Source organism: Gorilla gorilla, chromosome 22, assembly GCF_029281585.2.
Source record: "Gorilla gorilla gorilla isolate KB3781 chromosome 22, NHGRI_mGorGor1-v2.1_pri, whole genome shotgun sequence".
Classification (NCBI taxonomy): domain Eukaryota; kingdom Metazoa; phylum Chordata; class Mammalia; order Primates; family Hominidae; genus Gorilla; species Gorilla gorilla.
Window position 1 is genome coordinate 30,888,289 of NC_073246.2, and position 13,128 is coordinate 30,901,416.

General features: G+C 39.1%; 1 protein-coding gene across 2 annotated transcripts in view; it reads right to left on the bottom strand.

Annotated features, from left to right (window-relative positions):
- Positions 1–12,141, bottom strand: part of LTN1 (listerin E3 ubiquitin protein ligase 1) — a 64,824-nt gene extending 52,683 nt beyond the window's left edge. Inside the window, exons 1-6 of one of the 2 annotated variants that reach the window (XM_031005257.2) lie at positions 11,946–12,141; positions 5,895–6,098; positions 5,304–5,402; positions 3,860–4,090; positions 1,468–1,520; positions 268–448 (exon numbers count right to left, since the gene is read on the bottom strand). In XM_031005257.2, the coding sequence (XP_030861117.2) occupies positions 268–448; positions 1,468–1,520; positions 3,860–4,090; positions 5,304–5,402; positions 5,895–6,098; positions 11,946–12,125 (948 nt within the window). In that variant the 5' untranslated portion in view covers positions 12,126–12,141. The remainder of the gene's footprint in view (positions 1–267; positions 449–1,467; positions 1,521–3,859; positions 4,091–5,303; positions 5,403–5,894; positions 6,099–11,945) is intronic. The other variant, XM_055373844.2, reaches the window with a different exon arrangement.
- Positions 12,142–13,128: the final 987 nt, after the last annotated feature.

Sequence of the window (13,128 nt, forward strand, 5' to 3'; positions counted from 1 at the left end):
AAGAGACTTGCACACACCAATTTTAAGGTGCTATGAACAAAGGAGTATGGTAATTCATACTGATAATTCTAAATCTGAGGCCCAAACTAAATAAAAAAGTAAAAACAGAGTAACATTCTAGTAAGAGAGGTAATTCAGTAAATGAATAGCCTACCACACAGATGTGCTTGCAGAGTTCTAAGTATAAACAATAAACATAAAACATAAACCAAGAAGATGGGGGTAAGGAATCAGAGAAATGTCTTAAGATAAAAAAGATTAATATACCTGAGGTACACTGTGTTTTCCATACTTCCAAAACTTATTCTGTGATAAAAGAGACTTAAATTTCTCCTCCAGAGAATCAAGCTCATTATCAGGTAAAAGGCAAAGCAATCTCTTTAATGCCAATAAGGAACAAGTTACAACCCGGTAGAATTTAGCTTCTCTTTCTTCCTCTGGAACAGTTCTTGATATAAAACAAAATAAATATATTTAAAAATTTAGAATTAGCCAAACTATATATCTGGTGGCTCTATTTAAAATGTTTTATCATTAAATATCTACCAAAGTTGCTTTATTTCTATCTTCTATTTCCCCTGTGCCAATGCCCCTCAAAATGTAAACATACAAAGAAATTTAATCACATACTTTACTACTAATACAAGGTGAAAGTAGACGAAAAGCCAAGGCTTGCAATAAGTGAGAAAGTATACTGCTCTCAGTAGCATGTACAAGGGTGATCCCAGGGAATGGATATCAAGCCATCTAAGACTATTTTCCCTCAAGGACTCTTAAAACTTTAATTAGAATATAGAAGTAAACAAAATAGTTTACTACTCTTTCAACAGAACTATTTATATTCTTCAACTATGTTCAACCAGACCTTAAAATACTTCCTCCAACAACTGTCAAAAAGTAAAGAAGGAAACATATAAAAACATCTCTTTCTAATACAACCAAATGTGTAGCTCCCAGGTAATTCAAGTTAAATAGCAGGACAACTTGCAAGTAAAAGCACTTAATACAGCATCTCACATATAGCATTATGTTATTTTCATCTTTACATATATTATTCCTTCTTTTTAAAAATGTCACACTGGGCCGGGCCCAGTGGCTCATGCTTGTAATGCCAACACTTTGGGAGGCCGAGGCGGGTGGATCACCTGAGGTCGTGAGTTCGAGACTAGCTTGACCAACATGGTGAAACCCCGTCTCTATAAAAAATACAAAGAAAAATTAGCCAGGTGTAGTGGTGCATGCCTGTAATCCCAGCTACTCGAGAGGCTTAGGCATGAGAATCACTTGAACCCAGAAGCTGGAGGTTGCAGTGAGCTGAGACTGCACCACTGCAATCCAGCCTGGGTGACAGAGTGAGACTCTGTCTCAAAAAAAAAACAAAAAACAAAAAGTCACATTGAAATCATCTGATTACTTATGAGTGAAACAAATCCTTAACATGAGTTACAATGAAACAATACAACTTACTGCGGGTCACTGAGTGTATCAGGTGTTTCTTTTATAAGATGATCCTGCAGCACCTACAAAGGGGGGAAATACCAAAGCCTTTGGATTTACTGAACTGTCGATGGTGAACAGACAGAGCCTACTTAAATAAAATCCACTTTTTAAAAATCCCCATAAACCTCATCTTACCTAAGAGCAGAATCAAATAGCAAAACTGAAACGTTTGAATTTTACCAATTTTCCTTTTCCTATCAATTCCCAAGGTTAGCTGCTTTAGATACTTCTTCCCCATGCACCTATAAATACTCCTGACCACTTGTTCCTCCATTTCTCTTGCACACAGCAATGAAGTGAATGTGAATCTGGGAGAGAAATTAGGCTCTGCTTTCCTCTCCCCTCTTTCTGTAAGCCTGCTTGCCCACAAAGAACACCATACATTGTGCTCTGCTCCACCACAGAGGAAGGTATGAGGTTTTCAAATATGGGGAAGTCTGTTTCCTCCTGGGGTGCAGTGCAAGGGAGTCCACTGTTCCAGTAACTGCTTTATCAGCAATAACAATAACTAACACTTATTGAGCTTTTGCATGTGCCAGGTATTGCTTTGAGCACATTTTAGGCATTAACTAAATCAATCCTCATAACTCCATGAAATACAAGTTAATTCCTGCTTTATAGATTATGAAATGAAGGCACAGAAACTTGCCCAAGGTCACACACCTAGTTGCTAGCTGATGGCAGAGTGGGACTAGAACCAATGGTGTGACCCAGAGCCCATGTCTTATAGACAGTATGATATACTATCTATAATGCTGACATTTTGATTTTCATTTGCCTAACTCCTCTCTAATACATGGGTTTGGAACTGGAGACAGTTCAATGCCAACAGCTGTAATGAACTGTAACACAGCCAACTAAAGGGAAAATAAAATGGAAGAAATAACCCAATGTTCAATGATTAGTTATCCATCCATGACAAAGCGAAGAACAAATTTATTTTTTAAAGCCTATGAAGAGCCAAACTAGTTGTCTCAAAATCCATTTCCTAAAGCTCTTAGTGTCCAAACTCATGACACTTCACTCTTCTAACATTTATAACTTGGCATTTTAAATCAACCAATGATTCTTATGCTACAGATGGGTTAGAAAACTCCATTTGAGCATATGATTAAAGCTACAAACCCTCTCTCTAGAAAAACACGCTTGGTACACTTGAGAAATGAAGAATGGAAGAACCTAAATGAGGTACTACAATCAAGTAATGTGTTGGGGAGTGCTGGGTGAAGAGATTAGATAGGGAAGCAGGGACCAGATCATGCAGAGCCTTGTATGTCAAGACAAGAAATTTGAACTTAAAAGTGTAATGGAGAGCCACAGGAAGGATGGCTAATTGAAAGGAGGAAGGAGAGCAGGGGGAGAGGGTCAGATGGAAATGTTTAAGTAGGGTTATACACAGGGTGTTGTGGAAACACAGGAGTACTAAATAAGGGAATAAATGCAAGCATAGATTTTTAAAAAAATTATCAATTCCCTCCTCACTTCTACTTCATCTACTTTTATTTCTCAATATAATTCTAACTACTTTGTTGTCTGGTTTTTCTAGTCCATATATTGGGAATAGCAAATGAAGGGGGAAGAAATGAGACACTACTAGAAACAGACACACTGAAAGCCACAAACAGGTATGGCTGGTAACTTTTTATGAGAAAGTTATGGCAAAAGTGTTAGCCCAGTGTGGAGAAACTTTATCTGAAAATGGGAGTATAAATTTGTTTGGCCTTTTGAAGGGCCATTTATCATTATCTATAAAAAATTTTAATGTTCTTATTCTTTGGCCCAACATATGCTTACTAGAAGTTCTAGTAAGTATCACTCCCACAAGGGTATGAAGAGATTTACTCAGGAATGTTTACTGAAATAGCATTTGTTATGATAAAAATTGGAAAAAAATCCAAACGTATATTAATCTAAAAAGTTAAATAAACTACAGTACATCCATGTATAGTAATACCAGAGAGCCAATAAAAGGAAAAAGACACTAAGTTAGATCTGTATATATATATCTATATATAGATATATATAGATATGGAAACACGAGAGAACATTTTAGATTTATTTTTAGATATATTACTTGTTTAGATTATATAAAACATGTCTACTTTTTAAAAATATAATAAAGACTTCAAAATTAAAATGGAAAATTTAGATACTGTAGAAAGATCCAATCCAAAATGTTAATTTTGTTAAAGATCCAAAATGGTTATTTAACTAAACAGAATTTTAAAAAGGCAACCTTCAGTTGGAAATACTCTACTTACTCATTCCCCTACAATCCCAAGTAAAAGAGCTGTCATTATGCTTATAACCCTTAAATACTTTAAAAAAAAAATTGATTCAGAATGATTCCAGAACTTACACTTGTAATTTCATCCTTACAAAATGCTATGGCTTCAGGTTGCTTGCTTGGAGGAAAAGCCGCTTCAAATGCATCTTTTGCTGCAAACGCAGCTGGTGTGTAAGTATCACACTGAGCCATTAGCCAATATCCCATTAAACTTTTTAAGTAGGGAGCCAACTGTTTCTTTACTTTAAGGATAAGTTTTTCAAAAGCTTGTTGTGTGGCTTCTCGGACCCGACGGTCATGATCCTATTAAAAATATAAATGTGATTTAAAATAGCTCTAGCCCATAAAAACAATCACAGACATTTCTGGATATGCTATAATGACCCATTACCAAGAATTCACCTATGTATTAAGCTAAACCGAAATCATTTTTTTTAAATCAATAATTTAGAGGTTTTTAAATCAGAAACTATGTAAAATAATTTATTAATTTTTCTTTCTCCCCTTCTCCCAATGAGATAGGATTGTATTCAAGACAGATTCAAAGTTGGGCCTTGAGGCTGAGCCTGGTGGCCCGTGCCTATAATCTCAGTACTTTCGGTGGCCGAGGCAGGCGGATTATTGGCGGTCAGGAGTTCAAGACCAGCCTGGCCAACATGGTGAAACCCCGTCTCTACTAAAAATACAAAAAATTAGCAGGGCATTGTGGCACACACCTGTAATCCCAGTTACTCAGGAGGCTAAGGCAGGAGAATCACTTGAACCCAGGAGATGAGGTTGCAGTGAACAGAGATCGCGCCACTGCACTCCAGCGTGGGTGACAGAATGAGACTCCGTCTCAATTAAAAAAAAAAAAAAAAGTTGGGTCTTCAATAATTAAGCAACTCACTCTCATTCTTCTGCAGCAAATATACAGGGAATAAAATCACTATCAAAATTTATTAAAACTGGAAAGCACCTGGGTAATTCTCTAGTAACAACCTAATTTCTGAAAACAGACTTCCTAAATGTTCTTCATAACCCAACACAATCCAATCTTTTTTTTTTTTTTTTTAAAGACATTGTCTTGCTCTATTGTCCAGGCTGGAGTGCAGTGGTGCAATCTTGGCTCACTGCAACCTCCACCCCCCCGGGTTCAAGCAATTTTCCTGCCTCAGCCTCCCAAGTAGCTGGGATTACAGGCATCCATCACCACACCCGGCTAATTTTTGTATTTTTAGTAGAGACAGGGTTTCACCATGTTGGCCAGGCTGGTCTCAAACTCCTGACCTCAAGTGATCCGCCCACCTCAGCCTCCCAAAGTGCTGGGATTACAGGCATGAGCCACCATACCAGGCCCCAATCTCTTTTTTTATTTCCACGCTCTTCTCAAGTGTTAACAATTCAATCTGCGTAACAATGCTGACATAACATTTAATAACCCTCACCAAAAATCAACATTATAAATTTGAGAGTCTCTATGACTCCAACCAAAAAATATACAACAGAAATAAACTAGCAAAGTTTTAATACTTACAAGTGAAATTTTGCAAAAAATTCTTGGCCAATATGGAAGAACTCCTTTCACAGTTTCTGTGTCTCTCTCTGTACACATGGTTCCAAATTCCTGCATAGCCTAAAAGTAAGTTATTAATATAATTAGGATTAACAACCATAATACTGGCTATAGATTATTCTGTTCTGGAAGCTTTGTCTATTTTATGTAATAGGAGAATACACTATTTCTCTTTATGCCATATGAGACTAGTTTGAAGAGCTCTTTCACAGGCTACTATGGTAGAAACTCTTCAGTTGTTTTTTAAAAAATAAAACATCTACAAACAAAAAAACCTCATTTAAAGTTACAAGGTCAAAGTTACATTCCCTAATGGGAAAAACTATACAGCCAAAATTCCAAAGCACTTTAAAAAAGTTCACTGTAACAAACTAATTTACGACCTAGAAAATAAATATCAACTAAGTTTAAGACTGTGTGTCAGAAAAAAGTACAATTATAAAAGAACTTGGCAATAAATTGTTCATTTTTCTTTACATAAAACATGCTAATGACATTTTATTTTAACAAAGGGATTTTCTTGATAATTTTTATGAAAACAAGAGAACTTGCTTTTAATTTTGTGGTGACATCTTTCTTTGAAAGTTTCCGCAGCACCATTCGGAAATCAGAATCTACAAGACTGTCAATTTCTTCAGCTCCTTGAATAGCAGGAACATAGCCTAGGTCACTCTGAGATGTTCCAAAACCAATAAATCCAGGCACTGTTCCCTGTTCTTTGGCAAGGAGTTCTGCAGCTCGGCCACTGTTTGAAGGCTGATAAGAAAATTACGGAGAAAAAAAGTCAGAGTCCAGGAAGGGTTCAAAACTTAACTTTATAATTCCTTGGCTATTCCCATGGTCAGAATGAGCTTTTATTTTATTTTCTTTTTTCCTAGCCTAAAATTTCATCTATTGCAAAGTTCCCCAAAGATTAATGGTTTTGTTGCCAAGAATCCATCAATACTGATCCTAGAAATTATTCCGTTTCCTAAACATTAGAATGTTTTGTAAACCGTGGATACAATCCATTAGTGGCTCATGATATCAATATAATGGACCATGACAGAATTTCAAAGAAATTGATTAAAATTTTTAAAATCAGAATGTATCACATGCAGGAAAATTTTCATAAATGCTGTTTTATGAATTTTTTATTTCCAACTTTCATATAAATAGTATGTATACACATATGTATACTATGTAATGATGTAAAATGAACTCATAAATAGAACCCATCCTTTCATTCACCCATTAAATGAACAAATATTTATTAAACAATCACAATGGCCCAGGTCTAATGATAGCTGCCTCTAGACTGAGAGTTCCTTGAGAGTGGAGACACTCATTTCCACATACTCCAAAGCCTAGCCTAACCTCTTTGGACTAAAATTACATTATTATAGCCATAAAAATCAATACAACAGTCAATCTATAATACAGACTCCTTTGTTTTGAATCATAGTCAGTGGTTTCTTTGACTGATACACAATATAGTAGTCTTCTACTAAAAGGAGGTGAGTTGATACAGAGAAAGAAAATATTTGAACTGCTAAAAGAAATTAACTTATTGTTATCTAAACAGAAAATGCTTCAGTTTGACCACCAAGCTGACATCACAACCCATCTAAACTCATCTATTTCTTATTTCTCTATAAGGATGTTTGCCAACGGTTATCCAAATGTGTGATTCAAATTGCTCATACCGGCCGGGCACAGTGGCTCACGCCTGTAATCTCAGCACTTTGGAAGGCCGAGGCGGGCAGATCATGAGGTCAGGAGTTTGAGACCAGCCTGGCCAACATGGTGAAACCCCATCTCTACCAAAGATACAAAAAATTAACTGGGTGTGGTGGCGCACGCCTGTAATCCCAGCTACTCGGGAGGCTGAGGCAAGAGAATCGCTTGAACCGGAAGGCGGAGGTTGCAATGAGCCAAGATTGTGCCATTGCACTCCAGCCTGGGTGACAGGGTGAGACTCTGTCTCAAAAAACAAAAAAAAAAAAAAACAAAAAAAAACAAATTGCTCATACCGGCCAGGCAAGGTGGCTCATGCCTGTAATCCCAACACTTTGGGAGGTCAAGGCAGGTGGATCACTTGAGCCCTGAAGTTAGAAACCAGCCTCGGCAACATAGCAAAACCCTGTCTCTACTAAAAACACAAAAATTAGCCAGGCGTGGTGGCATGTGCCTGTAATCCCACCTACTCAGGAGGCTGAGTCATGAGAATTGCTTGAACCTGGGAGGCTGAGGTTGCAGTGAGTCAAGATTGTGCTACTGCACTCCACCCAGGGCAACAGAGCAAGGCTCTGTCTCAAAAAACAAACAAAAAAAAATTGCTAATACCTAGCAAAAGTGTGTTTGGAAAATTCATCTGACAAGGAATAATCTGGCCTACTTCCTAAACTGAATTGAGTGAACAGGAAAGAAAATGATGGCCTGCATTACATTTGTTTTCAATCTGTAGCATTTAAGACTAATTCCAAAAAAGGTTCTCTATTTTTTTTTTTTTAAGTGAAAGTAAATTTATTAAGAAAATAGGTCAGGCACGGTGGTTCATGTCTGTAATCCCAGCACTTTGGGAGGCTGAGGAGGGAGATCACCTGAGATCAGGAGTTCAAGACCAGCCTGGCCAACATGATGAAACGCCGTCTCTACTAAAAATACAAAATTAGCCAGGCATGGTGGCACATGCCTTTAATCCCAGCTACTTGGGAGGCTGAGGCAGGAGAATTGCTTGAACCCAGGGGGCAGAGATTGCAGTGAGTCGAGATCGCGCCATTGTACTCCAGCCTGGGCAAAAAGAGCGAAACTCCATTTCAAAAAAAAAAAAAGAAAAGAATAAAAGAATGGCTACTCCATAGGCAAAGCAGCTGTTCTCTATTTTTTAAGTTTATTAAAAGGAATTAATATTAATTATTCAATTCACCTTTCTCAATATTGGTACATGAATAAAGAGCCACAAAGGAAGTAGTTAGTGAATTATAATTCTTAAACTAAATATGATGACTTTAGGGTATCAGAATTTTCTACAATCTCATGTATAAACGGTTTTATTATGAAACAGAATAAAAAACTAATTATTGCTAACATCTAAAGGAGTTGAGGCTGAAATAACAGAATTAGGAGTGATAACTAGGGGCAAAAGAGAAGGTATCAAATTTCCAGTCTCCAAGTTAAAAGTAACAAGTTACTTTTAAATGCACTATCTTTTTTTAATGTCTACTTTAAATTTAAAATATAGTTATTCTTATGATCTTTGTATGTTAAGTGCTATACCCATAGTTCAATAAAAATTAAGAAACAATTCTATTTATGGCACTTATTTTTTTTTTGTACTATGCCTACTTCTGTCTACACTCTTTCATGCCTAGCTTCTAGAGTTATTTGTGGTGGCAATCCTGAGTCTACAAAGACCAAACCAAGGAAGACTTACAAGACCTTTCACCATCTAACCTCAACTTTTCCCAGTCTTATCTCCTGCCACTCTTTCCTTTCCTTGCCCCACTTCCTTCTCCCTTCTTCAAATTATGCTGCCATCATTCATGCCCTAGTAGCAAACTGAATTCGAAGTTCTCTGAGGCAGAGCATGGTGGTTCACACCTGTAATCCCAGCACTTTAGGAGGCTGAGCGTATCTTTGGGCAGATCACTTCAGGCCAAGAGTTTGAGACCAGCCTAGCCAACATGGCAAACCCTGTCTCTATTAAAAATACAAAAAATTAGCCGGGTGTGATGGTGCACGCCTGTAATCCCAGCTACTCGAGAGGCTGAGGCAACAAAACTGCTTGAACCTGGGAGGTGGAGGTTGCAGTGACCCGAGACTCTGTCTCAAAAAAAAAAAGAAAAAGTTATCTATGTGATGGCCTTTCACAATTTGATCTTTATATAACCTTTTCTCTCTACCTGAAAACGCTTCCTTTCTTTTCACTGTCTGACAAACTCCTACTCATCTTTCAAACTCATGTTTGCAACACTTGCCTTCCTCCATTCTCTTCCATTCTCCCACATTCTTTCTTCTAATACCTGCATCATAATTCTTTAACATTTGCTTACATATGTGTCTGTATCATCAAACTAATAGTTCAAGAACAGCAGACATCTATTATCTCTGAATACCTGACATCCAGTATCAAAGTCTTCTATTGAAGACTTTGCCACATTAAAGTTAAAATCCCAACTCCACAACTTCCTGGCTACATGAGCTTAGGCAAGCTAATTTCTCTAAACCTCAGTTTCACCACATTTAAAATGAGATATGAGTAATTAGTTCATTAGTTGGGTTGTTTTCATGATTAAGCATAAGTTTTTAAATCACCATAGTAATAACTGATTCCAGCAAGAATCAAAGGGTGCTCAAACCATTAGGTGAAAGTTTGTGGAAGAGCAGGACATTCACAGTTTCAAACTAACATATTATTTGTTATTGGCCAATGGAAAAATATAACTTTATAATGAACAACACCTTAACCAAGTAATTAAACAAATACCACCAATAAGGGGACAAACAGGTGTGAAGTGCCCCTGGTGTGATGCACTGAGAAAGACTCATCATCTATGAAGAATTCCTTCTAAAAATTGTTTAGCCTGAATCTAATCATAAGGAAAAAACTAGATGAATCTGAATTAATCAAACAAATGGCCCAGGCTCTTCCAAATTTTGTCAAAAAAGACACTCCTCTCCCCACTTAAACAGTACTGAGAAACTGCCTAGATCAAAGAAACCCAAATGGTAACTAAATGGAATGAGTGATCCTTGACTGAATCTCAGATGTTAAAACGATTTATCTTTTTAAAAAAGTCCCAGCCTGGGCAACATGGCAAAACTCTGTCCCTACAAAAATTAGCTAGCCGTGATGGCCTGTACCTGTAGTCCTAGCTACTGGAAAGGCTAAGCTGGGAGGATCACTTGAACCCGAGAGGCGGAGATTGCAGTGAGCCAAGTTCACGCCTCTACACTCCAGCCTGGGTAACAGAGCCAGACTCTGTCCCCGAAAAAAAAAAAAAAAAAAAAAAGATTAGCCAGGAGTCCTAGCTACTAAGGAGGCTGAGGTGGGAGGACTGACCGCTTGAGCCCAAGAGGTTGACACTGCAGTGGGCCATGATCATACCACCACACTCCAGGTTTGGAGACAGAGCGACCCTGTCTTACAAAAAAAAGAAAAAAGAAAAAAGAGAACATTATTGGGATAACCACAGAAGTCTAAATACAAGGCTGTATCCTGGATTACAGTATTATACAAAAGTCAAAGTTTCTGCATACTATAACCATTATTATAATTGCTGCAGGCTAGAAAATGGCATTGTTTTTAGAAGATACATGCTGATGTATTTAGGAGTTAAGAGTCCCGACTTCTGCAACTAACTCTTATAAGTTCAGAAAAATACATAAATTAAGATAGAGAAAGCAAATGCAACCAAGTATTAGCAATTGGTAAATGTAGGTAAAGAGTATATGGGATGTCGTTCTAATATTCTTCCAACTTTTCCTCATAAGAGCTTTTCAAATATAAAACATTTGAGAAAATCTGTTAAATAAAAAACATTAAAAGATGCAAGTAAAGTGCTTAGCACAGTAACACAACAGGTTGCTGTAATTGTTAATACTGTTATTATCTTCCAAAACAGATTAAGTGACAGATCTAAGAAAATGTGACATTGAAATCACTAGAATTAACTACATCAGAAACAGAAAAAAAAAGCATTCTCATAAAATTGGACTGTGCTATAATAAATCTAACGCCACAAAGAAATACCATTACAAAACCCCTCATCGTGTAGTTTTACACGAATCCACTTTAAGGTCGTCTTTAAGCAAGTACTTAGTGAGCGTCTATTAGGTGCTAGTCTGTTCTAGGCTCCGAGGATAAAAGCATTTGCTTTCAAAATACTTACGTCCTAGTGAACCAAGACAATAAATGTCATAAACACAATGGAGTAAAATAAAGTAGGAAGAACAGGGAGTGGGGAAGGGCTATCAAGAGGGTGATCATGGGAGACCTCACTGAGGTGTCGAGAGCAAAGTTTGGAGCCACCTAACTGAAGAGCGTTGGGAGCCGGCCAGGTAGTCAAGGCACAGTGAAGAGATCAGTGTGGCTGGATGAAGTAAGCCAAGAGGAGGGAGTTGAAGATGGGACTGCAGATGGAAAGGGGTAACAGGCAGTCCAGAAACCAAATATACCATCCTAAGAGCTTTAGCTTAGGAGAAGCCACTGTAGGTAGCAAAGGAGAGGCACAATCTGCGGTAACCTCCACAGTGGGTTCACTTTAACATTCTCCTAACTCTCCTTCTTCCTAGCGCCGCCCTCCCCCAACCAACCCGCTACCTCGGCCAGATCACCTTCCAGTGAACCTGACACATTATCATTTCTTCATGAATATTATGGGTGTGTGCTCGGATGGGGACAGCTCTGGCATGGTACATCTTTTCTCTCACGATTCCCCAATCTGCTCAGAGATAACCCAAACCGCTCTCAGGGACGCACACACAACAGAGAGGTCACACTCGACAGGGAAACACACGCCTCCCTACAGCCGCGCTCCACACACCCTCCAGCAACGCGCTGGGCGGTGCCAGCCGCCTCGAAGCGAGGCTCCCGGGTCGGCCGAGCCAGCCCCCGCTCACCCTCAGGTTCCCTTTAGTTCGCTGCTTGTTCTTCCCGCCCATGGTCGCGGTTGCAGCTGTACTCTGAGCACTCAGACCCCGGTTGACACGTCCGGGACACAACTTCCGGCTTCTGGCGGCGGAAGAGGACTCCCTGTAATAACTTCCCCCGGGCCCTTTTCCGCCACCCACCCTGTCCATTTGCTGCCCCACTTCCGCTCCCGCCTCCCGCTGTGTCCCTGACCATCCGCCACCGGAGACGTCACAGCTAAAGCCACGCCTGTCTGAGTGATGTCATTCCTGGCCAATAGGAAGCCAAGCATTGGACCCGTGGCGCCAAATCCTGTCCTCCCCGCTTTCAGAAGCTAGGTTTGTTCCTTGCTTAGGGGGTAGGAAACTGGCGTGAATCATCAGAGGGGCAGTTTCACATAAGGGTAGCATTAGAATGTTATGGTAGAGGCTGTGGGAAGATGGGAATGTTTTAGACTTCCAACATGATGCAATCATCAGTATCACCCGGGCGTTTTTTAGAAAAGGCCAACTCGGGCCCCTCAGAACTCCTGAATCAGATCCTGCATTTTGACAGTATTCCCAAGTCTTGTTAAAATTTGATTACTGCTGTAGGCAATATTCTCTCTAAATCTCCCCTCCCCGTCCCCTTTTATTCATATTGAAACTGTTAACGTGCAGTTTAGGAAAGAGGATAATGTGGGAGTCCCTATTAAAATTTGAAATGTACAAATCCTGTAACCTATTGATTGTGCGACTCAGAATCACACCAGAGAAACAAGTAAATGTGTGCTGGTTATTGTTTCTTGTCCACGCAGTCACCCTTTTGTACTCAACTCCATGTTACTGGGGGGGCTTCTGCTAGATTCCACCAACAGGACGAACTAGAGGGAAACAAAGGCAAGAGGAAGAAGGGACTTGCTCCATTCTGTAAGCATCATGCCAGCAGCAGCTGCCTTTTACCGTGGCAGGAGCAATTGCTTTAGCCAGCAGGTGGTTTTAATCTCCATCCTTTTTCCAACAATCACAGAATCAGCCTTATTGCACCCCTCAGAAATCACAGCAGCAGTCAGTGCTCTCCTCAGAGATCTGAATTCTACCTTCATGCGGCCCCTCCCCTGAGCTCCTGAGATAGCCAATGTTTTTGAGCCATCTCCTCAGAAGTTTGAGCCTCAACACAGTGGGATCCCTTCTT